Genomic DNA, 26,662 nt, shown 5'->3' with positions numbered 1-26,662 from the left:
CACAAGCCGAGAGAATAGAACGTAGAGAACATATTTTCCAAGCTATACACAGAACAAGCTTAAATAGTGTCCAAAAAAAACTCGTTTCCATAGAGTCCATTCTGATTCACAGTGACCCTACAGGACAGACTAGAACTGCCCCATAGCATTTCCAAGGCTGTGATCTTTACAGTGTGGAAGAGGAGCCCCGGTAGTGCAATGGTTAAATGCTCAGTTGCTAACCAAAAGGTCCTTGGTTTGAACCTAGTAACAGCTCTCCTTGGGAGAAAAGACCATAAAGATCACGGCCTAGGAAACCCTATGCAGCAGTTTTACTCTGTCCTATAGGGTCACTCTGAGTCGGAATCGACTTGACACTACTAACAACTAGTCAGAATCTACTCGACAGCACACAATAACAACAGTTCTGGAACAAAAGTGGATAATTAGCTGTGAGTAGAGAAAAGCTTTTAACAATAAAAACCATAACCCATTGCTGTTGAATTGATTCCGACTCATAGCAACCCTACAGGACAGAGGAGAACTGCCCCATAGGGTTTCCAAGAAGCAGCTGGTCAATTTGAACTACCAATCTTTTGGTTAGCAGCCAAGCTCTTAACCACTGCACCACCAGACCTTCAAGAAAAGCTTTAGTCGCCAGTTTTCTAGAAGCCAAAGTATTCTGAAGATTCACACAGAATGAGACAAAGGTTAGGACCACGTTTTCACTTTAGCCAATCTGGGATTGGTCATCTAGAACTGGAGTGAAGAGAGAGGGTAGGAATGAGTATCTAGCAGAGTGAGAAAGAAAGCTACACAATAATGAACCAGTATGTTCTAAAGGATTCTAATGTAAAACCCAAGAGTTTTTGATAAAAGTGAAAGGAAAAGACGGGGGTGGGGGAGGGGCAGGGGGAGGAGGAGGAAAAGGAAACAAAATCTTATTGAGGATACTACTTGACAATATACCAGGAACTTTAATGGTTTGTTTCATGCAATTCTTACAACAAAATAGATGTTATATAAGTATCTACTTTTCCCAAGGAGAAATGGCTAGTATGATGCATGAAAATACTAAGGCCAGAGTAGACCAGCCAATGCACCTCACAGGCAGCCACCACCCATCTGTGTCAGTGGAAGCTTGTAGGTTGCTATGATGCTGAACAAGTCTCATTGGAGCTTCCAGACTAAGACAGACTAGGAAGAAAGGCCTAGTGATCTACTTTGGAAAAATCTGCCAACGAAAACCTTATGGATCACAAAGTTCTGATCTTGTTGTGCATGGGGTCAGCGTGAGTGGGGGCCGACTAGACAGTAGCTAACAACAACAATAACAGAGTAGACGTAAAGAGTCTTGGGCTTGGGAAAAAAAGAATACAGAATATGTTGGCCTGTGAATAGAGATATGGGCCCTGGGCACCTGAAAGATGGGAGAAGTGTGGATTGGAGGAAAGTGAGGGCAGAGAATGGCACCTCCCTCTCTTATACCAGAATGTTACCAAGCTTCACCCTAAACCAGAGGCCATCCCAGGAGTGTTAATTTTGTTCAAGTATCAGACATTTACTTCAGTACACGCTGGGCATATTCCTAAACCATTACATACCTGAGAATTGTAAAACTCCAAATCGTAGCTGAGAATATATGTTGCCTTCACCCCAAAATAGCAACTCAACATGACAAAGTCTTGCCAACTCCAGCATTTATTGCTTCAAAGGGGAAGTCAGTCCAATTTTTATTCCTTGGTAGCTAACAGGTTTTCTTTTTCCTGTTTAAACTCATGTAGGGTGTTTTCCATGTAAAATTTAAAGATTTGCTCAATATATGTAAAGATATGGCTTTTTCCATTATCTGTATCTGGAACAGTGAGCCCTTTTGACATACAAAGTAAAATTTTCACTTAAATGCTAAATTTACTAATTTACTTCTGTTATCCAAGTTCTACCATTTATTAGCTACAAAACCTTGAATAAGTTATTTAACTACTCAGAGCTTTGTTTTGTCTATAAAAGTTCAAAAGTTGTTCTGAAGGTTAAATAACATATTGTATACAACATATGTAGCACCATAACAGACACAGAATAAATGTTAAAGAGGTAGTAATTCTGACATTTCAATAAATAAATATTTATTGAATATTTATCATGTATCAGAATTGCTCTAGATGCTGAGGGTATGGTACAAATAAGATCCTAGGAGTTCACTTTCTATAATCAATTAATAATTTTGCTTAACTTGTTTTTTAGTTTCTTCTTCAGAAGCACTGATTCTTTATGGGTTGGAGATCTACATTCTATTCATCTTATCTGTTATCCAACAGCATAGTGATAAGACCATATACTTTAGAATCCACATCCACTCGAATTCTAGTTCCATCACCTTGAGCAGCTAAACCTTGAGAAGATTATCTAATCAAAGTCTTAGCTTTCCAGTTTCTAAGATGGTGATAAATATAAGCACTATATAAGACTATGACATGGATTAGATGAGCTAGGTTATATGAAATACTTAGCATGATGACTGGTTCCTAGTAAAAACAATAGCTCATAGCTAGTAGTTTCATTAGTTTCCCCTTTTCCTTTATTCTAAAGTACACAGAACGTATGAGCACTGAGGTACGAACTCTACATAACTGATTTTATTTTCTGTTCTTCATGACTTCCAATTTAGTTTTTAACTGCTATTGCATTTTGGATCTTACTGTAGTGTTTTCTTATCTCATTAGCTACAATTACATCTTATCTAGTAATTTCCTTGAGACACATTCTTATTTCACAATAGCTGTGGTCCTTTGTCTTAATTCAAAAGCAGCTTGTTGTCCAAATTTTTCTTCTGCTTCTTTTGGCAAACAAATTTTAAGCATGCTCTTTCTAAATCTAATCTACTTGTTACTGATCCAAACCCTAACCCATTGCCACTGAGTTGATTCCAACTCAGCAACCCTATAGGACGGAATAGAGCCGCCCCATAGGGTTCCAAGGTTGTAATCTTTACGAAGCAGACTGCCACATCTTTCTCCCAGGGAGCGGCTGGTGGGTTCAAACCGCCAACCTTTCGGTGAGCAGCCGAGTGCTCAACCACTGTGCCACTAGGGCTCCTTTTGTTACTGATAGCAATGTTAAATTAAAATACTTGACAACACCTAGTCGGGGAATGTGACTCTTAAATGAAACGCTTGCAGGCATGCAGGTTTGGTATGTTCTAGGGCATTCACTGAAATGGAACGTTAGAATGAATTGGATGAGTGAGAAGCATCAGGAGATGGAATTAGAGAAAGAAGAGTCAATAGTCAAGATTCAGAGAGATGATCCAATTGTCTGAGGGGGCTAGTAAGGTTAGAACTGACTGAGCCAGAGACAACAGTAGTAGAAAAGAAGGTGAGAGAGTAACAGGCGCCCAGATTCTGTAGAGTCTTGTAGACCATTGCAAAAATCTTGACTTTTCTCAGAAAGAAATATACTGCCATTGGATGGTTTTGAGCAGAAGAGTAACATGATCTGATTTATATTTTAATAGCATCATTTTGGCTTGGAGGTTGAGAACCGGCTACAGGAGGGCAAGGGTGGAAATAAGACCAGTTAAGAGGCTGTTGCAACATATACGAAAAGAATAATGGTAGCTTAGACCAAAGTAAGGAGCCCTGGTGGGCGCAGTGGTTAAGCATTCAGCTGCTAATGGAAAGGTCAGTGGTTTGAAGCCACCAGCAGCTCCACAGGAGAAAGATGTGGCAGTTTGCTTCAGTAAAGATTACAGCCTTGGAAACCAGTAAGCATGATATGCGCTAGCTTCCAGTAAGCAAGGTACACATGGGCTTCATTGTGTTTAATTGTGTTTAGTTACTAATCTGTAGCACACAATTTCACAGATTAGTAAATAAGCACAATTAAACCCATGCGTACCTTGCTTATTGGGTAATCCGTCCCTGTATCAGCATATCAAATGACTTAAGATTCTGTAATAATTCTCCAGAGTCACTCAGCCTTACCTGAAATTAGCTTTGTGAAAAACTAGAATTAGATGGATAATAATTAGCATTTTTCCTACTCACTATTTAGATGGTTTATGTTATCGTTGGCTGCTGTCAAGTCATCCTCGACTCATGGCCACCCCACATGTGCAGAGTAGAACTGCTTCACAGAGTTTTCAAGGCTGTGACCTTCTGGAAGCAGATTGTCAGTCCTGTCTTCCGAGGTGCTTCTGGATGCGTTCAAACTGCCAACCTTTCGGTTAGCAGTTGAGTGCTTAACCATTTGTGCTACCCAGGACCTCAAATATGTAAGACTGTACTACCAGATTTTTAAGCCTTTTCTGGTAAATTTCTTAAACAATTGCTACTACCATCTTCTACCTCAAACATCAGGCCTAAATGCTGTGGTGTAGTGAAAGAAGTTTAGGTTTTGGAGTCTGGCAGAACTGGGTTTGATTACCAGCTCTATCATTTACTGGCTAGGTGACCATGGGCAAATTACTTTCCCTCTCGGTCTCAGTTCTTTTACCTGCAGAGAGGGGTGGCAATAACTCCTCAAAGAACTGCTGTGAGAATTAAAGGAGGTAATGAATACAGTGCAATGTGTCTACTATGATGCCTAGTATATAGTGAGGAACAAAAAGTGTTAGTTCCTGACTTCCCTCCCTGGTCCTCTCACATCTTTTAGCATTCTTCATGGAGAAGGGATTATCCTTGGAAGGGGAAATCCCCTATCTGCCTTCCACACTTTAACTCAGAGAATGAAAATTAACTTTTCCTCAGCAAAGAGTCGAAGGTTCCTAATCTAGATCAAATAGTATTTTAAATAATCTTAGAACTGGCTTCCCTGGCACCACTCTCTGTCCATCCTCCTCATTGCTTCTAGAGTCAACTTTCTAAAATACACGTCACCTCCTCACTTAAAAACTCTCTGTGTAAAGCAGTACTTTACTATGTATAAAAACCAGCTACACAACTTGTTGAAATGCAGATTTCCTACCCTTTCCTAGATATTTTGATTTAGCATATCTGGGGTGAGGCTCAGAAATCTTCAGTTTAAACCAGTATCCTAGCTGATTCTGAAGCAGATAGTTTGAAGAACAAACTGGGAGGAACACTGGTTTACCAGACAAAATCCAAACTCTTAACATGGAAGCATTATATACAAGGTCCTTTAAAGTTTCATTTTGGGGAAAAGATCAGGAGCCAACTTTTGGACATATTAGTCTGAGATGTTCCGTAGTCATATATGAAGATATTAGGTAGGCAGTTGGCTATATGAGTCTGGAGATCAGGGGAGAAGTCTGGGCTGGAGATAGATATTGGAAGCAATCAACATAGGGATAATTTATCTAAAGCCATGAGACTGAACTAAATCACCAAAAAAGTAAGTATCAACAGGAGGGAAAGGGTACCAATACTGAGCCATGGGCCTCCGATGTTAAAAGCTCAAGAAGAGGAGACTAATAAGGAACCAGTGAGGAAGACCAAGAGAGTGTGGTATTCCAAAAGCCAAGTGAAGAAAGAATTTACAGGAAAATAAGAGTGATCAGACTTAGCAACGCTGAGGTCATTGGTAACCTTTAAAAGAGAAGCTTTGGTGGAAAGACGGTGGCAAAAGACTGGATTAGGTTTAAGGGAGAACAGGAGAAGAAAACTCATTGGAAGAGTTTTGCTGGCAAAGGAGCAGAGCAATGGTTGGTAAATTAAGGGGAGAGTGAAATCAACAAAGTATTTTGGTTTTCTTTTAAGATGGGAGAAATAGCATGTTTGCATGCTGACAGGAATGATTCAACACAGAGAGGAAAAATGATGATTTAAGAGAGAGGGGAGAAGGGCTGGATCTTGTCCTTGAGTGGGCAGGATTAGACTGGATCTACTGGATCTAGTGCACAAAGGAGGGGGCTGGCCTTGAATACCAAAAACAAAAAAACAAAAAAACAAAATCCCATTGCCGTCTAGTCAGTTCTGACTCATAGCAACCCTATAGGACAGAGTAGAACTGCCCCCATAGGGTTTTCAAGGAGCAGGTGGTGGATTCAAACTGCCAACCTTTTGGTTAGCAGCCATAGCTCTTAACCTCTGCACCACCAGGCCTTGAAGAGGGGTGCCAATTCCCAGTAACAGAATGAAAAGTCCAGTATGGGCCAGATGAGTACATGTGATGGTGGCAGTCTAAGGAAGTTTTCTCAGAAAATTGAGGAGGAAGGTCATCAGCTAAAAATGAGGATGGAGGAAGAGGTGCTGGAAGGCTGAGATGAGAGGAAAAGGTGTGAGATAGTCATCCAGAAGCCAGGGAGAATGAATGGATTGTTTGCCGTACAGAACAGTTATGATACTCATTTTCGCCTCCGAAATTCAGCTAACAAACTTCTACCCTACTTGATGTCAATCAGTTTTCATTAAAAATAATCAGAAGGATAAAGAGACAATAGAATGTAATGGATAAGAGAGAAGGGGCTCTGGGTTCCAATCTTTACTCTGCCATTTATTAGCTATTGGCCTATGCAAGTGATTTATCCTCTTTGTGCTTCATGTAATACATTTAGCCAGTTCCTGGCATGAAATAAATGTTCAATAAAAGCCCTTATCATCATTAAATATGTTCAGAACCTAACCACTGAAACTTTGGAAGATTTATGAACAAGTTAAGAAATTCTATTGGCAAGTGTTTAAGTACATAGCTCTGAAACTTTTTATCTATAAGGTACTTATAATGCTTTCACAACAAAATCAAATAATAGCAGAATCATTACCAAGCACCTGTTTTTCAAAATGTTCTTTGTAACAAAGGCGTCCTTTAAAAGATAGTTACTTCTTTTTGCTATTAAAAGCATTATCTTTATGATGGTGCCGAGTAAGTGTCCCTTCTGCTAAATATTTTCTAAGCAGCATGCTACCAAGAGTCACTTGTCCTCACAGGAAAGGTCAGCCATTTGGAATATACATATTTTTATAAAGGAAAATATGTGGCTCATCTTGAAATCTGACAACTCTTTTTAAGTACTTTGAAGTTAGAAAACCAGTGTGGTAAAAAATATTTTCAACATCTTGCCTCATCATGTTGCAAAGTGTTGTTAAGATTCCACTGAATTTATGGGTCTTGTGTTGAAAGCCAGCCATAGCAATGACATCTTGCAGAGTTTTGTTCACTTAAGACTTCAACTTGTTTGCTGCAATATGTAACTTGTGAATGAATTTCATATGTAACATTACCTATAATCTTAACATGATTTTTTTTTTAAGTCACAGGAGTAATCTTATCAATGGTATATACAGTTTTTCCATGAAACATTCTTTACAGTAAAGAAAGCAATTACTATTTAGAATATATCTTCTCTGTATAGCTTTGCTTTATTGACTCATCAAAAACACAGGTTTTTTTTTTTTTAATATATATTTCGTTATTGAAACAGAGCCTTGCAACCAGCAAAACCCCATCATAAAGCACCTGGTGATGATGTGATAGTGTTAACTCAGATAAAATGTAACTGTCATACAGGCTCCTGTCCTCCAGCCACTCCTATCCTCAAAAGTGGAGAGTGAAGCTGGGCAGAGAAAAGGCAGGCAAACTCCATCAGTCTTAATCTGCATGAATCTCCTTGGGTAAGCTGACAAAACCAGTACTGACTAACCAGGAGATTCCTGGACTCTATGCTCAGGAGACACAGAATCATTCCCAATGATATTTCAATTGAGTAGCGTAATATCCAGTTGCCGTTGAGTCTATTTTGATTCTTAGCGACCCTATAGGACAGAGTAGAACTTTTCCATAGGGTTTCCAAGGAGCGGCAGGTGGACTCAAATTGACGACCTTTTGGTCAACAGCCGAGTCCTTAACCACTGCACCACCATGGCAACCAACCTAAAAGTTTAATATCGCAGCTGGGACCAGAGGGATTTGGGTTGCACAGTAGATCCTCTGAGATGTAATGTGAACACATAGTGCAAGCCTGGGCCAATCACAATCATGACTTTGCATTTAATACAATTGAAGTTTTTGGACCTCACTTATCACTTTATGGAAGGAATTCACTGTAATATAAACCAAGATATACAAATTCTATTTTTTCATATGTCTAGAAAAACGCCCACACTATACTTTGTTCCTAATACTTATTTCGTTAAATCTTCAACAGTGTTTTCTATGTATCTTGCAAAAGTATTCGCTGAATGCATTTAGCTTGTCACCAAGTTATTTTACATGTATTATTTCAGCATTTATAATATGGTAGGAAGAACAGCAAGAACCTGTGTATGTGGATTTTTACTTGTCACTATTACTTTGAAACCTTCAAAAGAGGTGTGATGGTTAAGGTTATTTGTCAGCTTCGCTACGCCATGATTCTCAGTGCTTTGGCAGATATTATGTAATCATCCTCCATTTTGTGATCTGATGTGAGTAGCCAATCAGTTGAAAGGGGAGTTTCCTTGGGGGTGTGACCTGCATCCAATATATATTGATGCTCGGTCAAAGCTCACTCTCTCTGGATCCTGCATCTGACTCGTCATCCTCTGACCTCCGGTTCTTGGGATGTGAACCAGCAGCCTGCCATCTGACCTGTCAACTTTCGGTTCATCAGCTCCTGCAGCCACGTGAGTCAGGAGAAGCCTCCTTCCTGATGTCTCATCCATGGATTTGGTACTTGCCAGTCTCCACAATTGTGTGAGCCATTTCCTTGAAATAAATGTGTTTTTGTCTCTATGTGTGTCTGAATATATATATACACACGGTTCCCTGGTTTTTCTCCTCTAGAGAACTCAGCCTAAGACAGGAGACTTCTAAACATTTTTCCTTAAGTTAAGTGAAATTAAACTACTAGATTGAATATTGCATGACCTTAAACATTCCTGAAAGAACTTGTAGGGGTTCACCTTTAGGTTCTGAGTACTAAGTTTTTAAATATCTTGTTTACAATAATAGCTTCATATAATTATTAACCAGTATCTGTAGCAAAACATATTCTTTAAGCAAGGTTCATCTTTGATGATAGTGGATATAAATCCATATTTAAAATGGTCTTCTCGTTAATTCTAATTTTTTGGATTTCTTGACAGATCTGATTACACTGTCCAGCTTAGAAGAAATTTCAGCTCTGCTATTTTTCTTCTTGTTCATTTATGCTTAAATTATTGGTATTATCTTCAGTCTGTGGTTTTGTTTCAGGCCAAGATAAACGACAGTATTTTGCCATGCCCTAACTGTGAGTTAGGGAGTGAGGCTATACTTGTCAACACCTCTGCCGCACAGAGCTCAGGCTCTTCTCCCAAGGGGGCCTTGTACACCATAAGTGGTATGTGCCTCTGGTGTAGGCATTGAGAGAGCATGCTAGTACAGATACCGTTGATATCAATGATTCATTTTTTTTATTTTTAAGTAAAAAAATATAAATAGAAGTTCGAACATTTTCTTCATATACCTCAAAGCACAACTCCTGGTGTGTGTGCATGCTATTAGAAAAGCAATGCTCTAGTGTACTGGGGGGAAATGACTTATTCCAGTCCTAACCAATGCTCTTGACTCACGTGGCTGCTCTCTTTTCTTGCCAGCCTTCTCTGGAAATCACCTCCTTCTTTCACTTTCCCAAAACATCAGAAACTCAAGGTGATTATGTGCAGCAAAAACTACTTAAGGTCTAGGGATAGCTGGAGGTAGGAACATAAGGCAGGAAACAATTTACTAATCCCTGTCTGACACTGTCTTTCTTAGAGACTTAAGTGATCATTCCCTGCAATGGGAAATCTCTCACAGGCATCATTTCTTCTTGGGCCTTTAGCTCTGACTTTGTTGCTGGGCCCTCTCTCTATTTCTTACTCTTCGCCTCAGCTGCCAGCCTGTAACCCCCAACCCATACTACTTTTGTACACAGAGAAGTTCAGCTCTCTGCACTTTCATTCTCCACTCCAAAGTGGGCTCAGGACTGACCTTTGCATGATGAAACATTCACTACAGTGTCCTGCTTAACAAAAGATCAACAATCCCGGCCTCTACCGTTAACAACACAAACACTGCAGGCGATCTGTAAATTTTAAGGTTTCTTTTTTCAATTTAATATTTTTTGATCTATGTTTAGGCAGGATTCACATCCCTATCTCCTCTCCCTGTAATTAAACACCAGAATTGGCTGCTGCTTACCCTATGCTTCCTCAGTTTTGAACTCATACCTCTCTTATCAAAATAACTAGACTGTATTTAAATAATGGGTTAATATGTCTATTTCCCTAAGTCATGAACTTGGCCTATTCATTTTGTATTAATATATAAATAAACAATTGAGTGAACTGACAAACTAGAAATTCTCAATTCTCAAAAGTTATGTTGTATACAAAAGACTATACTATTTCAATATCTTGTTAAGTATATTATGTGAATATAATATATACAATTTGAAATTAAAGTACATCTCATCAACCATGTATCAGCTCTCTAGGGGTTCTCTATGACCCAAATGCATCTAATCTCTGCACAAATCCCCTTTGCGTGGTGCCCTGAGGCTAATCCCACCTAAACACTACTTTCAACATCACTCTTTCACTTAATAATCGTATACCACCTACTTGTTAAGGTCAAAATTCTTCCATCTACATTTTTTTCCCTAATTTTTTTTTTTTTTTAATGTAGCTGTCACACCTGTTTTCAAGTTGGCTCCAATCTGTGCATTGAACCCATTCCTCTCTGCGACCTCCCCGGCTCAGTTCCCTAGTGCACCATGCCCAGATTGTTTCCATGGCCTCTGAGTTTCCCTGCCTCAATCCTTCCTGCACATGCTGATACATTAACTTTCCTCAAGTACGGATTCCAGTATGTCACTATACTGCTCAAAAATCTTCAGGAACTTCTCACTCTCTACTGAATTAACTGCAAACACCACATTTTGTCATTCCACATTTCTTTGACCTTCTGTTTAGTAAAGCTTCTCACCATTTCTTTATAGCAGAAGTTCCTAACTTTTCTGGGGGAGAATGTGTTATGGATTCAATTGTGTCCCCCCAAAGTGTATGTCAACTTGGCTAGGCCATGATTCCTGGTATTGTGTGACTGTCCACCATTTTATCATCTGATGTGATTTTCCTATGTGTTGTAAATCCTACCTGTACGATGTTAATGAGGCAGAATTAGAGGCAGTTATGCTAATTCAGTAGGACTCCATCTACAAGATTAGGATGTGTCTTAATCTCTTTTGAGATATAAAAGAGGGAAGCAAGCAGAGAGATGCAGGGATCTCATATCACCAAGAAACAACAGCCAGGAGAATAGCGGGTCCTTTGGACCCAGGGTCCCTACGCTGAGAAGTTCCTGACCGGGGAAGACTGATGACAAGAACCTTCTCCCAGAGCCAACAGAGAGAGAAAGCCTTCCCCTGGCGCTGGTACTATGAATTTGGACTTCTAGCCTCCTAGACTGTGAGAGAATAAATTTCTATTTGTTAAAGCCATCCACTTGTGGTATTTCTGTTATAGTAGCACTAGGTAACTAAGACAGGGGGGAGGTTATTGACTCTTTTGGAAATGTGATGAAACTGATGTTCATTCATTCCCCTCTCAATAAAAAAAATTTATATATAATAACAAGGATTTCTTGAATCCCTGACCACGTTTCATGCTTCAGCCAATTTGTACTTCTGCTTATTCTGTACTTTTTATTTATAACAGCCCTTATCACAACTCTTGCTATCAAAATATTATGCATTTTTAGCAGTCCATCTAACATACTATTTTCTCTACAAAAGCATTTTTTAATCTCCCTAATTAAATACCATCTTTTTTTCCCTTGAAATCCAAACCACATTCATCTTGTATTACCTATATTATACTGATTTAAGGTATTGTATTATTTCCTTGGATTAAAAACTGTCTGAGGGTAGGAACTATAGTTACTTATTTTTGGCATCCCTCTGTAAAACCCAGCATGGTAGTAAGAGTTTATTAAACATAACAAGAATAAATAATAATAGATGTTTAATAAACATTTATTGTAATTTCCAGGGCTGCTCCATTGCAAAACTCCACGAAGCACCACTTTCAACATAGTCAGTGAATTTATTTCTTAGTACATATCCACAGACTCTTAGCTACAACCTTCTGGGCTAGATGTGTTTCAGAATTCAGAATTGTTTGGATTTTAGAAAGATGATACAGAGCAACACATTAATGTTTCTGCAGCAAAATGCATGAGTATTCACACAATCTATAAAATTTCCTCACATGAACTCATGTCTTTTGCTGCCAAATAAATTCAGGTCAGGTTAGGTATTGCTGACAAGTGATTTATGACAAAACTTTTTGTTTGCAGAGCTTTTTGGAGAGTGAGATTGTGAGTGAAGAATTGTGGGCCTTTGTCAGTTCTTGGCTCTAATCAGGTTGGATTTCTTAATTCATGGTGCAGGGTGACCTCAAGCTTTTCTCCTCAATTTTTCTGCCATCTGTGTCATTCTTTGTTGGTCTCATTCAACTTCCTCGGGTACCTGCAGGTCGAAAGTGGTACACTATAGCTAGTAGACAGCACTAGGAGAGCAGAGGCTAGCTGAGACTAGATAGAGCCAGTGTGGAACCAAGTCGGGCACCAGGTTGTCTTTTTCTTGGTGATTTGCAAGAATACGTTGTACATTATGAACAACATCAATGTCAAAATGATATTAATAATATACAAAGTATTTTCACAAACCACTAAGACAAGCATCAAGAAGAAATACACACATATAAACACATGCACACACACACGTAATTTCTCACACTCACACACACACAAATCCTACTCTCAGAGTTTTTAATCCCATCAGGGAATTATATTATAAATAAGTGTCCCAATTTGCTGTTTGTCATTTGACTTTATGAACTTTTCTGCCTTATAGAAAAGTTTGAAATTTATTTATGTAGCAAGATCGACCAAATTTGTTTTTAAATGATGAATTTCATGTCATGATTAGAATGTTTTGCCACTCCAAGATTATAAATACATTGTTGTCGTTGTTAGGTACCTTTCGAGTCAATTTTTGACACATAGCAATCCCAAATGACAGGGCAGAATTGCCCCATAGGGTTTTTTAGGCTGTCATCATCACAGAAGAAGACTGCCAGGTCTTTCTCCTGCAGAGCCGCTGAGAACCAGAGTTAGAATTGTTGGGTTCGAACTGCCAACCTTTTGGTTAGCAGCCAAGCACTTAAATGTTGTGCCACAAGGGCTCCTTTATAAAGACATACATATATCTTTTCTTTTTGTACTTTTAGAGTTTCTTAACTTTTTAAAATCACTTAAATTACTTCCTTAAAAAAAATTGTTGACCCACCTGAAAGTTTTTTTTTAATATTAAAACCCAGTAGTTCCAAGATCATTTACTGAATAATCAATCCATCTAAAAGAAAATCTTCTTAAAAAAAGAAAACCTTCTTAACTTATATCTATAAATTTTTAAAGGTGTGAATAAGTCTTACTAGCTCCAGTAAACCACCTTTTATAACTATTGGAGAACAAAATAAATAATCTTTATCAGAGCTGCCTATTATTTTGTGTATTACTTAGTTTCTGAGCCTACGTTTACACACCTATAAAGTGGGAATGACAGATTCAACTTTGTAAGATTGCTGTGAAGAATAAAAATAATGAACATAAAACATTTGTATTACAAATATGACATCAGTAATGACAGTTATTGGTACTCTCGTCCCTGATCCAAGTCTGCACCACACAATTTAATCAGGTACTAAACTGTAGCGCTATTTGTTAATCAGTCACTTCCACAGGCACTGCAATCTCCTTGAAATCAAATCTGTACTGTAAAGGTAGCACCTGGTAGAAGTTAAGAGCATGAGCTCCAGAGCCAGACTTGCTGCATCTGAGCTCTGCTCTACTGCTCACTAAGTACATGAAACTCATCTGTAAAATGAGGAAAACAGAACCTGCCTTGCAGGATTGTTGCAAGGGTTAAATGAGTTAGTACATGTAAAGGCATTAGAAGAACACCTGAATTTAGTAAATACTCAATAAACGATAATCATTTTATTTACACACAGTTTTTATATTTTCTACAAATGTTACAGCACAGTTTTGAGCTCATGGCCCATCCTCAACTACTTTTTTATTCAATCTCATTAAAAAATCACTTCATCACACAGGAGTAAACAACATAGGAAGTATTTGCTTTTTCTGGAAAAATGATTATTATTGAATATTACGCTTTAAGAAAAAAGTATATGATTCCTTAAAATGTCATGAGAAGTATATAACAGAAGCGGCTGAGGCAGTAGTTGAGAATGATACCCAAAATCTAAGTTAATAACATCTTAAAACACTGAGCATGAAAATTTACTTCTTTGCTTTCTAGAAGACAAATTAAGAGGAACCACACGAGACAGAAGGAGACCTGGTGGTGCAACAGTTAAACGCTCGGCTGCTAACTGAAAGGCTGACGGTTCGAACCTACCCAGTGGCTGCGCAGAAGACCTGGTGATCTGCTCCTGTAAAGATCAAAGCCTAGAAAACCCTATGGGGCAATTCTACTCTGTCACATGAGTTCACTATGAACTTAAAATCTACTCGACAGCACCTAACAAAAACAACATAAAAGAAAGCATAACTGTTCACTGGGGGAGAAATTTTTTTTTCCTGATGATAAATTATATAAGATATGCATTATATTATTTATTATACTAGGGACACCCAGCAATATAAAAGATACTGTGCTCATCTGCCCTTCTAAAAATTAGGTAGATATGAAAGATCTAAAAAGTATTTGGCTTCCCAGTGTTCTAACTAAATCAGGGTTCAGTATAAAAACTCCAAGAATGAGTAAAACTCCAAGAGGGAGTAAATGATTACTGTGCCTATTCTGGAAACGCTGATGGCACAGTGGTTAAGAGCTATGGCTGCTAACCAAAATGTCAGCAGTTAGAATCCACCAGGTGCTCCTCGGAAACTCTATGAGGCATTTCTCTGTCCTATAGGGTCGCTATGAGTCAGAATCAACTTGGCAGCAATGGGTTTGGTTTTTTTTTTTTTTTTTGGTGACTACTCTGGAGTCTCTGTCTTAAGTATTAATAATTTCAATGAGCCCTTTAAAGAAGTTACTGAAGGAAGATTCCCTGGAGTTATTATTATTATGATTGTTTTGCTGACAAAAGAGTTTTATATCTTAGATGTGATTTTCAGGTGATAAAGTTGACATCCTGTTAGAATAATGAGCAATTGTATTCGGAATTTTGAGATGGTCACGCCTATCTTTGCTCAAATGCCAAAAAGCTGACAGCAGATGGAGTCAAGAAAATGCTTTTAGATTCGCTCAGGTACCTGAATAAGTACTTGATAGAGACTTAAGTGTTTCCTGTCATAATGCAGTAGTATTTAAAAAAGTATATTGGGTAATAATTCTTCGCTCAAATATTATCTTAAATGGAAGTGTAAACTAAATAAACAGACAAAAGCAGAGCTGTTCTGGGCTGAAGAAAGAATGGGACTGAAGGCTTAAGAAGCACAATTCGAAAACCAGTCCCTTTTAAGATATCACGTTTTTGCCTGGAAAATTATAAGGTAATTATTATTTTTCTGTTCAAATACAAAATGATCTGCAGAGACAGCACAGAAGTAGGAGCTAAAATACAGATACTGGAGTCCTACTCTCTAGGTTTGAATCTTGGCCTCAACACTTAGTACTAACTTGTTTGTGTATCAATCTGTAAAATACAGATAATATTGCTGTAGTACCTGCACCCCACAGGACTCCTTACAAGGATTAAATGAGTTAGCACTGTACAGAGTCCATGGGTGGGGTAAATGGTTAATAAGCTCAGTTGCTAACCAAAAGGTTGGAGGTTTGATTCCACCCAGAGGTGCCTCAGAAGAAAGGCCTGGCAAGCTAACTTTGAAAAATCAGCCACTGAAAATCCTGTGGAACACAGGTGTACTCTGACACACATGGGGTCACCATAAGCTGGAATTGACTCAATAGCGGCTGGTTTTTAGCACTGAGCCAGTCACAGTGCATACAGAGGCATATCAGTGAGAAATGGTGTTCCCTTCAGATCACAATGGTCGCATCCCATTATGCATGGGGTCATTATGAGTCGGGGGCTGACAACAACGACAGCCGACATTTCTTGAACTGGCAGGCCATTATTACTTCATTTGCTTGGAAGTTATCAAGGCAATTCCTGGCTACTTCCTGATCTACTACAAGCCTGCATGTCTTAGTCAACGAGTATAATGGGCTATCAACCATTACATAGCCAGTTCATTTTTTAGGTTAAACAGTTCAGTTAGCTTAAGGCAGATCATCTCCTCACCTCCCACCTCTATTCTGTGAGTGGCTTCTTTTCCCTCTACCTCTTCTCTCTTCTGTCTCACATCAAGGGAAACTCAGCTTTCCTGGATGACTTCTTTATAGGCTCTATCTTTTCCCATTCCTAACTTGGAGAAGTATGGAATCTGGCTCTTAGCCCCGTGTCACCGTCTTTCACAGTGATTAATTACAAATACCAATTAATCACCATTTAAAATCCAGTGTTTCTGATTATTAAAATACATACAACAGAAGACCTAGCTCCATATCTTCCACCAGAAGCCTTTTCTAGTTAGCCCTACTTAGATCTGGGTACTGCCTTCTTGTATGTCTCCTAGGACATATGAAAATCACCACTTTATGTCATCTCTTATCTCTTCCACCTTACCCCATTACCAATCTCTGTCCATAAATCTCCTGTCTTCTTTTGAGAGCTTTGTAATCCCCACTTTATTGTATGTAAACACTGCCTTACACTTCCAGAGTGGTTTCTTTTTCCTCTACCTCTTCTCTCTATCTTACACTGAGAGTGACTCAGCTTTCCTGGGTGACTTCTTCTTGATAGACTTTTATCTTCTCCCACCTCTAACCTTGAGGAGATGTGGGGAAACTGACTTTTGGCCTCTGACTATGTCTTCTCATCTTGGCCCTCAATGTAACCATCCATTTATATCACACACTTCTAATCACCCCTACTCTTGCATTCTCCTTTAGAATTCACTTATACCTTCCTAGATGTTCCATCATCTGGCTCATTTTTTCCACCAGCCCTCTACTATTTTTCTTTGAAACTTAAGCCTCATTTGCTATTGTCAGAAAGGAAGTATAGTGTTTGTAAGCATGAACTTTGGAGTCATACCATCTAAATATGAATTCTGGCTCTACCACTTCCTGACTGTGTTAAGGCAACTTAACATCTTTGGGCCTTAATTTCCTTATTTGCAAAATGAGAATAACCATAATATCTACATTGTTGTTGTTAGCTGCCGTCAAGTTGGCCACCAACTCAAGGCGAATCCACACACAATGGAATCGGACCGTTGTGATCCATAGGGTTTTCACTGGCTGATTTTCAGAAGTAGATTGCCAGGCCTTTCTTTCTAATATCTACATTAGAGGGATTAAATGAGTCGAAATACTTAAAATAGTCACTGGAACATAGAGAACACTTTAACATGCCATTATGTATTTCAGGGGAGTTTCCAGACTAAGACACACTAGGAAGAAATGCCTGCAGAAAAATCAACCAGTAAAAACCCTATGGATCACAATGGTCTAATCCTCTTGAGTATGAGGGGCTGACTCAACGGCAACTAACAACAACAATTATTACTATTATCCTTGATTAACATTAATATGTTTGTTGATTCTTGGCTTTCACCTTCTGGCCATATTGGTATCAACACATAGTTCTACCTTGAACCAGCTTATTGCAAAGTACTACTTTACGATTTCAAATCTGGTATTTCTCTCCAAATATAAAAGTCCTTCCACTTATCTTTCTCATTCCTGAACTCTCAGAACCTTCCCTCTATTTTCTTATCTTAAATCACCAATTCTTTCCCAATTCACTCAAGCATTAGGAACCTAACTTTTTGACCTTTAAGTCTCACAGTTTCCTAATATGAATATTCAACTCAGTGTAATCTCTTCACTCTTTGAATATATATACTTAGAAGCGCTTCTCAGTGCATGTATCTATATCATCTGTATCTAACTTATCCTTTAAAACCAAATGAAGTTATTATCTTTCATGAAACTTTCTCCCACACATTCCAACCTGAGACCACCTCCTTCTCCCCAAACACACAAACTCACAAACCACACAAATCTCATGTACTCTTCTGAATCACTTCTCTAGGCATTTAGTGAGCATCTTAAAATCAGAAAACTCTAAAACAGGAGGCACAAAAGCAGACATTCAGATGGTTGGTTCTTTGTCTAGGATCGATCTTGGCACTCTAGAAGGAATCCTAAACCCCATTTAAGCTGGTTATAAAATACATATATTGCTAGAATTCAAATGTGAAATGATCTTTAAATATGTTGTTTAAATATAAATGTTTGGCTGTTTAGAATTCAGTGTGGGTACAAAGAGAAATTCAGAATATTTTCTATGAAAGTTAAAGTCTGAAACACACTATACAAGTCAATCCAAAATCATTAGATAAATATACAACTTAAATGATTTCGAAAAGTAAAAGTTTTACTTAAACAAAATACTTCTTTAGAAATTACATTACTGTGATGTCCAAATTTTTCATTTGCTTCAAACTGTTTACCCGTTTCCTCTTATACACTTACAAAAATATACTAAGCAGTAAAGGAATTTAAAATTTTTGTTTAGAATTACCATTATATAAATATTACATAAACATGCATGTGGGGAAGAGACAAAATCATGTAGAAAATTGTAATTCATTCTAGATATGTGTGTATGTATACATTTATATACACATATACATATATATCTATATGTATATGTGTATATAAAACTACTTTTAACATTTTTATTTTGATCAAAAGTTTAAAATGCTTTATAAATATAATAGAAATATCAAAAAGACAATTAGCGCAAACCTATTTTTTAATGCAACAGTTAATAATAGTAGCTAGATAAACAGTCCCAAGATTATTATGATTTATGTCTAATATTGAAAGTGTTAGTTAAATGGTTGCAATTATAAATTCTAATCACATTCAATTTTGAGTAATATAAATATAAACACACTGTTAAAATATCATCATGTATTTTAAGTTATATGGAAATACCACTGTTTCTTAGAAGAAACAGGGATAATTAATATCTATAAAATACTAGATGGTTTCCATTCACAATTTACCAACCATAAAGGATCAGGAGGAAAAAGCCTACCTTCCATTGCCCTTTTAAAGAAGACCTTACAGCTCCCACAGGTAAGGACGCCATAATGACAGCCTGAGGCTTCATCCCCACAGATTAAACAAATTTTCTGAGGTAATGACTCGAAGCTGTACTGTGGGCTCTGGCTGGCTTCTGATTCCGGCCTTGAAATGAAAAACAAAGTACTGGATTTATTTTTAGGAGTGTCACTATCTAATACTAACGGTTTCTTAATGCAGCATTGAAAGGGGATTTTTTAAAAATAGAACTGTATATATACATACTTGGAACACATGCAAACTAAATTTCGTGTAATAAACTACATGTAATGGATTCACCAGACTCCCAGATTATTAACCATTCATCAGTAACACCCAAAATAAAAGAATAATAAACAGTAAGTGTATAATTTTCTGCTTGAGAAAACTAAAGTCCATTGGTTAAAAAAATATCTTTCTACAAAACTGCTTATATAGAAGCAATTGAGTCTTTGACTGATGAAACGTTATGCCTTTCCTACACTTTGGATAACACTAAACACTGTTGTGCTTTAAGAATTCAATCCTGCTTAACAATGTTCTTGTCTTGAGTTTTTAAAACTCAACCCTTTAATGACTGTCTACTTAAACAAGTTTATGTTTGTCATTTTGGTCAATACACTGACACTGTTTCGCCTGCCTATTCACGGCCCATAAAACTCCAAGCCTAGCATTCTTTTTCTTTTAAATTCTATTCAGAGTGTAACTGAAATTATTTTTGAAGAACTATGAAAGAAATTTGTAGGGAATCCGAAACAATATTAGAATACGGTGCACTGCAGTGATTGATACTTAAATCCACAATTTAAACATATTACACTTAATTTTAATCTTGCAATACGTATAAAAATTGAGCCATTAAGTTTCCAAACCCCTAAGATAGTTTGCTTTCGCTCCTGGCCGGCCACCTTTCATCAAGTCCCACCCCTCCCGGTGGAACACTGCCTTAATTCCTCTCCAAGACAGACATTCCTAACATAAATGTTCTTCTAAGAAATGATGCATTTCATAAAGCCCCCAAATCTCAGTGCCCTTTCCGCTGAGCGAGGCTACAGCAGACCTAGGGTGACGCTGCACATTTTAAATCAGGGCTGGTCCTGCTTTGAAATCTCGTAGGTTTGAAAAGTTTAAAATGCTTCCGGGGATGCACGTTCCCAAACTGGCACACTCTGAGCCCCCGGTTTGTCCCCTAAAAAAGTGAAGGGAGGAGTAAGAAGGGAGGCCAACTTCCCCAGTGCCGCGCTCCGGCTGCCCACTCCCTCGGGGGTACCCCAGAGAGCCAGAGCCCCGCGCGGCAGATACGAGCAGGCGGCGGCGAGCGGGCCGCGCCACTACACACGCGCGGTGCCAGCTCGCGCCCCGCCCCGGGCCCTCACCTTAGGTAGTTGAGATACGGCGGGTAGACCTGCGGCAGGCCCTCCTTGAGCACAGCGGCCTGGTAGCCGAGCTGCGGAAGCCCGCTGAGGCCGAGCTGCGGGTAGAGCGCGGGGACTGCCCCGGCGGCGGCGGCCGAGGTGGAGGGCAGCCCGTCCCGCGAGTGCAGGCAAGCGCCGGCGCCCGGAGCTTTGCAGGGCGGCGTCGCGAACGGACCCTGCTGGGGCGGCGCGCCCTCCGCTTTGTACAGAATGCACTCCAGGGTCGATCCCGACGAGGTCGCGGACGAGATGCAGGCACTGGCGGCTGCGGCCGCCAACGCCGCTTCCCCGGGTCTGGACGACGGCGCTCGCGGTGGCGGTGGCGGCGGTAGAGGCGGCGGCAGTGGCGCCAGCGGGAACTCCGGAAAGGCAGCGGCGTTGGCACTAGCCACCAGGTAGGGACGCGGGGGGCGCAAGGCGGCCTCGGCTGCTTCCTCTTCCTCCTTGATCTTCAGGGTGGGCTGCTGAAAGTCGCCGTAGAGCGGAAAAGTGTCATCCTTGGGCTCGGCGTCGGGCGGGTACGCGCAGTCGGGGAAGTCGCCGCCGGCGTCCGGGGTGGACGAGGTCGAGGGCGAGCCCCGCACCGAGGCAAAGGCGCTGGCGGCCGCGGCCCCGCCGTCGTAGCTCTCCCCCTCCAGCAGCTGCCGGGTGCGGGTTGTCAGGAAGGCCGGGTTAAGTGGCAGGATGGGCACGTGGATGAAATCCATCAGCGTGGTGGCCAGTGGGGAGCGCACTGGCGCCGCCGGCGCATCCTGCTCCGCCAGGGTGACCCTGGACGCCAAGAAGCGGGAATCTTCCTTGGGGACGAGGGCGACGCCTCCTGCCGTCGCCCCAGGCACAGTGGCCGCGGCTCCTCCGGCCGCTGTGCTTCCCAGAGCCCGGGGTTTGCCCTTCAGAAGCGGACTCCCGGAGCCCTGGGACTCGGAGCCATCCTCCTCCTCGACCTCCACCGTAGGAGGCTGCGGAGACGGCCTCACTGGCGCACCGGGCCACTGAGGGCCCCCAGGCGTCGGGGGCAGCAGCTGCTGGGACGGGGACAGCTCCCTGTGCATCACCCTGTTGGGTGCAGCCGCCCCCGAGACGTCGCCAACCTTGTCCCCGGGCCGACTCATGAGCAAGGGCAACGCCCCTTGGGTGGCGGGGGCAGTCCGGGGGTCTTCGGGAAGCTCAGGGCTAAACATGCACCAAGGGCTGGTTGCCTCGCAGGCAGGGGGGCTGGCGTGGCTGTGCCCAGGACCAGAGTTCGCCAGCAGCGTGTCTAAGACACTGTCCAGCAGCCCACTGTCTTTTTCTGGGGGTCTAGAGCTGCCGCCTCCAGCACCCCCTGCGGCTTCAACTCCGGGATATGGGTCCTCCACGTCCGACAGCGACTGCTGGTCCGGGGTCTTCGCGTCCGGGGGGTCCAGTCCCTGGCAGGGCCGAGGGAAAAGCAGCCCGTCCAGGGAAATGGGTATGGCCGAGACTACAGGCGGGTCGTCCGAGATCTTGCTCGCCTGGAAGGGGCCAGCGTCGGAGCGACCCAGCAGGGGGGATCTGACCTGGGTTGGGGAGGGAGTACCGCCCGCCACGTGGGGAGCCCGAGGATCCTTTGCCTTCAGCTCAGTCATGACGACCAGGTCTCCCCTTTTCTCCTCCTCCCCCGTCTCTAGGGAGGAGGGAAAGAGGAAGGAGGAGGGGGTGTCGGAATATAGGAACAAGGGGAGGAGAAAATGAGAATTGAATTTGGCTGGACCCGGGGGATCTCCACCTCCTGGGTCTCGAGGAGGCGGCGCTGGTCAGCTCCTGCCCTCGCCCTCCATCCCGCCGGCAGAAGTAGGGTGGCTGTCGTACCGTCCCTGCGGCGAGGGGGAGAGCAAAGGAGAGAGTAGTTGTAGGGAGCTCGCCTTCTAACTGGGAGAGTTCTCCAAGAGTTGTCAGGCTCTTGTCCGAGAACGGAGGATGCAGAGTACCCACAAGTCACGCACTGGCTTGGCGGCGGGTGAGAAAGCAATTAGACACGACTTTTCTTCTGGCTTCAAACCCGTGCAAGCTGTGTAGCTCCCAATACTTTTCTCCGTCTCATTCCACTTCTCCCTGAAACCCCGGGACTAGTCGGACCTCTCCTACAGCACGATCTCAGAGACAGCAGTGCTTCTGCCGGCTTCCTATAGCAGGCGACAATCGTCTGTGTAGCGCTCACAGTGCTTTACAGCGCTTGGCAGTCCGGGAGGACGAGCCGCCTTTGGTTGCAGATTCCACCCAAATGCCAAGTGAAGCTAGTTCTCATTGAGAATGCTACCCACAAACCAGAATCCTCGCGCACTCAATACTACAGGGCTTAATTCGAGTAGTGACATCCAACCAGAGATCCGCGGTTACAGCTTTCTAACAATGCCGCCTCCCTCTGCGGGAGGCCCCGCCCAAGGCCCTTCCCCACCCCAGTTACGGATCGGGTCTGAAACTCTGGAATTGAGATTCCTATCCACTACTCTGAATTCCACTCTTTGAATACCAGGTAGAATGGAACCCCATAAGCATATTAGATTTTGTACGATCTATTAAGAATTATACCCTATGTTACTGGAGGAAAGGTGCCGTGGCGGCGCAATGGTTAAAGCGCTCGGCTGCGAACCAGAAAGACCACGGTTGGAACCCACCAGCCTCTCCGCGGGAGAAAGATGTGACAAGTCTTCCTTAAAGATTACAGCCTTGGAAACTCTTTGGGGGCAGTTTTGCTCTGTCCTGTAGGGTCGCTATGAATTGGAATGGACTGGAGGGCAGTGGGTTTGGTTTTGGTTTAACTGGAAAAACGAATGAACTCTATCAGATGCAGAATTTTGTAACAGTTTCAGAGATTCAATTTTGTTAAGATTCAACATAGAGGGAGACATTAGAGTATATTATCTTTTAGAATAACTGTATCAGGGATAATCCTAAATACTTTAAAAGAGATTCTCTCCCTTATGACTTCCATAAAAGTGAGTGCTTCAAATTTCTCTTACTACAACCTATATGTCCTGTTCCTCTTGAAGGGACCTCAGTGTAGCAGAGGAATCTGGGACGGGAAGATAGTTGATAATACGTCTCCAATAGTGAGGGAAGTTTGGATATTGTATGCCATAATTTGTTTGTCCTAAGGAGTGCATTCCAATTTTTAACAAACAGTGCTTTAAGGAAAGTTTCCTTTAGCTCCAGTTTATACCCTGTGCTACATCATAAGGTCCTCAACAGATATGCTAACTAGTATTTTCTCCCCTCAGCATTCTTATTCTTAAAAATAATTGTCATTGAGCTTTTTTAAACAGACCACCTCTAAATTCAAGAAGTCACAGAACAGAGAGGGAAGAATAGTGCAATATATATTTTAGATAGCGTCATAAGCTAACATTCTCTGTGCCAAACTCAAGGCCATTTGGTATCCTGTCATCATTTTAAATATACCCTGTTCAAAACAGAATTAATCATTTGGACAGTTCCTTATAGGGACTCAAAATCCTATCTGTGTTGATGCCTTACAGGTTTGCAGCCCGGTAAGGGACCTGGATATCTGAGTCATCTGGGGAAGCGCTACATGAGTGAGAAACAAACCTTTATCGTGTCAGGTGACTGGATTTGGCAATTGATTGTTCCAACAATTAATTTACCCTAAGACTAATTTTAGATATGTTGAAATTAGCTAGGTAGAGGAGAGATGAAGGGAATTCCAGGAGGCAAGTTGTTATGGATTGAATTGTGTCCCACCCCCTACCCCCCCCAAAAAAAAAAAGATATGTTGAAGTACTAATCCTTGCACCAGTGAATGTGACCTTGTTTGGGGAAATAGAGTTTTTCTTTGCAGATGTTATCAGTTAAGTTAAAGAAGTCATACAGGAGTAGTGTGAGTCATAATTCTAATCCCTTCTGAGTGGATTCTTATAGGACAGACATGGAAACAGAGTGAAAGGTAAAGGAGAAGAAAAATACCATACGATGACAGAGGCATCTATAAGCAGCAAAGAAACGCCAGGGTTTGCCAGCAGCCACCAGAAACTTGGAGAGGCATGGGACAGTTCCTCTCTCAAAGCCCTCAGAAGGAATTGACACTGCTAATACCCTGAAACATACTCCTAGCCTCCAGAACTGTGAGAAAGTAAATTTCTCTTCTTTAAAGCCACCCACTTGTAGTATTTTGCAATGGCAGCCCTAGGAAACTAAGACAGAGGGACAGTATGTTCAAAACCCATTGCCGTCAAGTCGATTCTGACTCATAGTGACCCTGTAGGACAGAGTAGAACTACCTCATAGGGTTTCCAAGGAGCGGCTAATGGATTGGAACTGCTGACCTTTTGATTAGCAGCCAAGCTCTTAACCACTGTGCCACCAGGGCGCCATAGTATGTTCACAGGACATCAAACAGCAGAACATATTATGGGAACTATAAGGTCATTATGGATAGAGCATGGGGTAAGTGTGGGGATGGAAGGAGATGAGGCCAGAGAAGTGAACGAACTAATTTTTAGTAATGTTGTTGTTACTTTCAGGCTTTCCTCTTTCCAGTCCATCTTAAAACATTTAACGTGCTTTATTGGGAAATAATTCACACACCATACAATTCACCCATTTAAAGTGTACAATTCAGTGGTTTTGAGTACATTCACAGGGTCGCTATGAGTTGGAATTGACTTGACGACAATGGGGTATGACCATCACCGCTATCAATTTTAGAAGATTTTCATCACCCTAAAAAGAATCTCCATACCCTTTAGCAATCACTCTCCATTTCTCTCAAGGCCCCAAGCTCTGGCAATCACTAATCTACTTTCTGTCTCTATGGATTTATCTATTTTTTAATAAATGAAATCATACCATATGTGGTCTTTTTGATTGTCTCCTTTCACTTAACACAATGTTTTCAAGATTCATCCATGTTGTGGTATATATCAAAAAGTACTTCATTCCTTTTTATTGCAAAATAATATTTAATTGTATGAATGTACCACATTTAATTTACCCACTCATCAATTGATAGCCATTTAGGTTGTTTCTACTTTTTGGCTATTATGAATAATGCTACTATGAACATTTCTTCACAAATTTTTGTGTGACAAAATGTGTTACTGATTGAATTATGTGTTGTGAAATATATGTTATAAATCCTAACCTGTATGCCTGTGGTTATAATCCCATTTGGGAATGGATTGTCTTTGTTATGTTAATGAGACAGGATTAATATAGGGTGTATCTTGAATCAATTTTTATTGAGATATAAAAGAGATTAAACAAGCAAGAGAGAGAAGCAGAGCTGGGGGAAGAGGGATGCCAAGCCACATGAATATTGCCCAGGAGCAGAAGCTCAAAAGAGACAAGGATCTTCTTCCAGAGCCGACAGAGAAAGCTTTTCCCTAGAGTTCACACCCTGAATTCAGACTTCTAACCTCTTAAACTGTGAGAGAATACATTTTTATTTCTTAAGCCATCCACTTGTGGTATTTCTGTTATAGCAGCACTAGATAACTAAGACAATACGTTTTCATTTGTCTCGGATATATACCCACAAGTGGAATTGTTGAATCATATGTAACTTTATGTTTAACTTTTTGAGGAACTGCCATACTGTTTTCCAAAGGGGCTGCACATTTTACATTTCTACCAGAAGTGTATGAGGATTCCAATTTCTCCACACCCTTACCACCACTTGTTATTATCTGACTTTTTGAATATCTTTATCCTAATGGGTGTAATGAAACCCTGGTGGCACAGTAGTTCAGAGTTCAGCTGCTAACCTAAAGGTCAGCAGTTGGAATCCACCCGGCACTCCTTGGAAACCCTATGGGCAGTTTTGATCAGTCGTGTAGGGTCGCTATGAGTTGGAATCTTCTTGGTATGATGTGTTTTCATTCTCATTTGATTCTAGGAATTTTTTGATTCCATCCCTGATTTCTTCTATTATCCAGTGATGTGTAAACAGGGTATTAGTCAATTTCCATGCACTTGATTTTTTTTCCTTGCTCTTTCTGTTGCTAATTTCTACCTTGATGGCATTGTGGTCAGAGAAGATACTTTGAATTACCTCAGCATTTTGGATCTTGTTGAGGATTGCTCTGTGGCCCAAGATGTGGTCTATTCTGGAGAACCTTCCATGTGCATTGGAAAAGAATGTGTACTTTGCAGC

General features: G+C 40.9%; 1 protein-coding gene across 2 annotated transcripts in view; it reads right to left on the bottom strand.

Annotated features, from left to right (window-relative positions):
* The window catches only part of PGR (progesterone receptor), a 70,299-nt gene extending 47,994 nt beyond the window's left edge, over nucleotides 1–22,305 (bottom strand). The window contains exons 1-2 of one of the 2 annotated variants that reach the window (XM_004385871.1): nucleotides 20,494–22,305; nucleotides 19,092–19,243 (exon numbers count right to left, since the gene is read on the bottom strand). In XM_004385871.1, coding sequence (XP_004385928.1) covers nucleotides 19,092–19,243; nucleotides 20,494–22,139 — 1,798 coding nt within the window. In that variant the 5' untranslated portion in view covers nucleotides 22,140–22,305. The remainder of the gene's footprint in view (nucleotides 1–19,091; nucleotides 19,244–20,493) is intronic. The other variant, XM_004385872.1, reaches the window with a different exon arrangement.
* Nucleotides 22,306–26,662: the final 4,357 nt, after the last annotated feature.

The sequence above is a fragment of the Trichechus manatus genome, unplaced genomic scaffold (assembly GCF_000243295.1).
Source record: "Trichechus manatus latirostris isolate Lorelei unplaced genomic scaffold, TriManLat1.0 scaffold00148, whole genome shotgun sequence".
NCBI lineage: Eukaryota > Metazoa > Chordata > Mammalia > Sirenia > Trichechidae > Trichechus > Trichechus manatus.
Note: the sequence above shows the minus strand (reverse complement) of the source record. Positions and strands in the feature narration are given on the sequence as shown.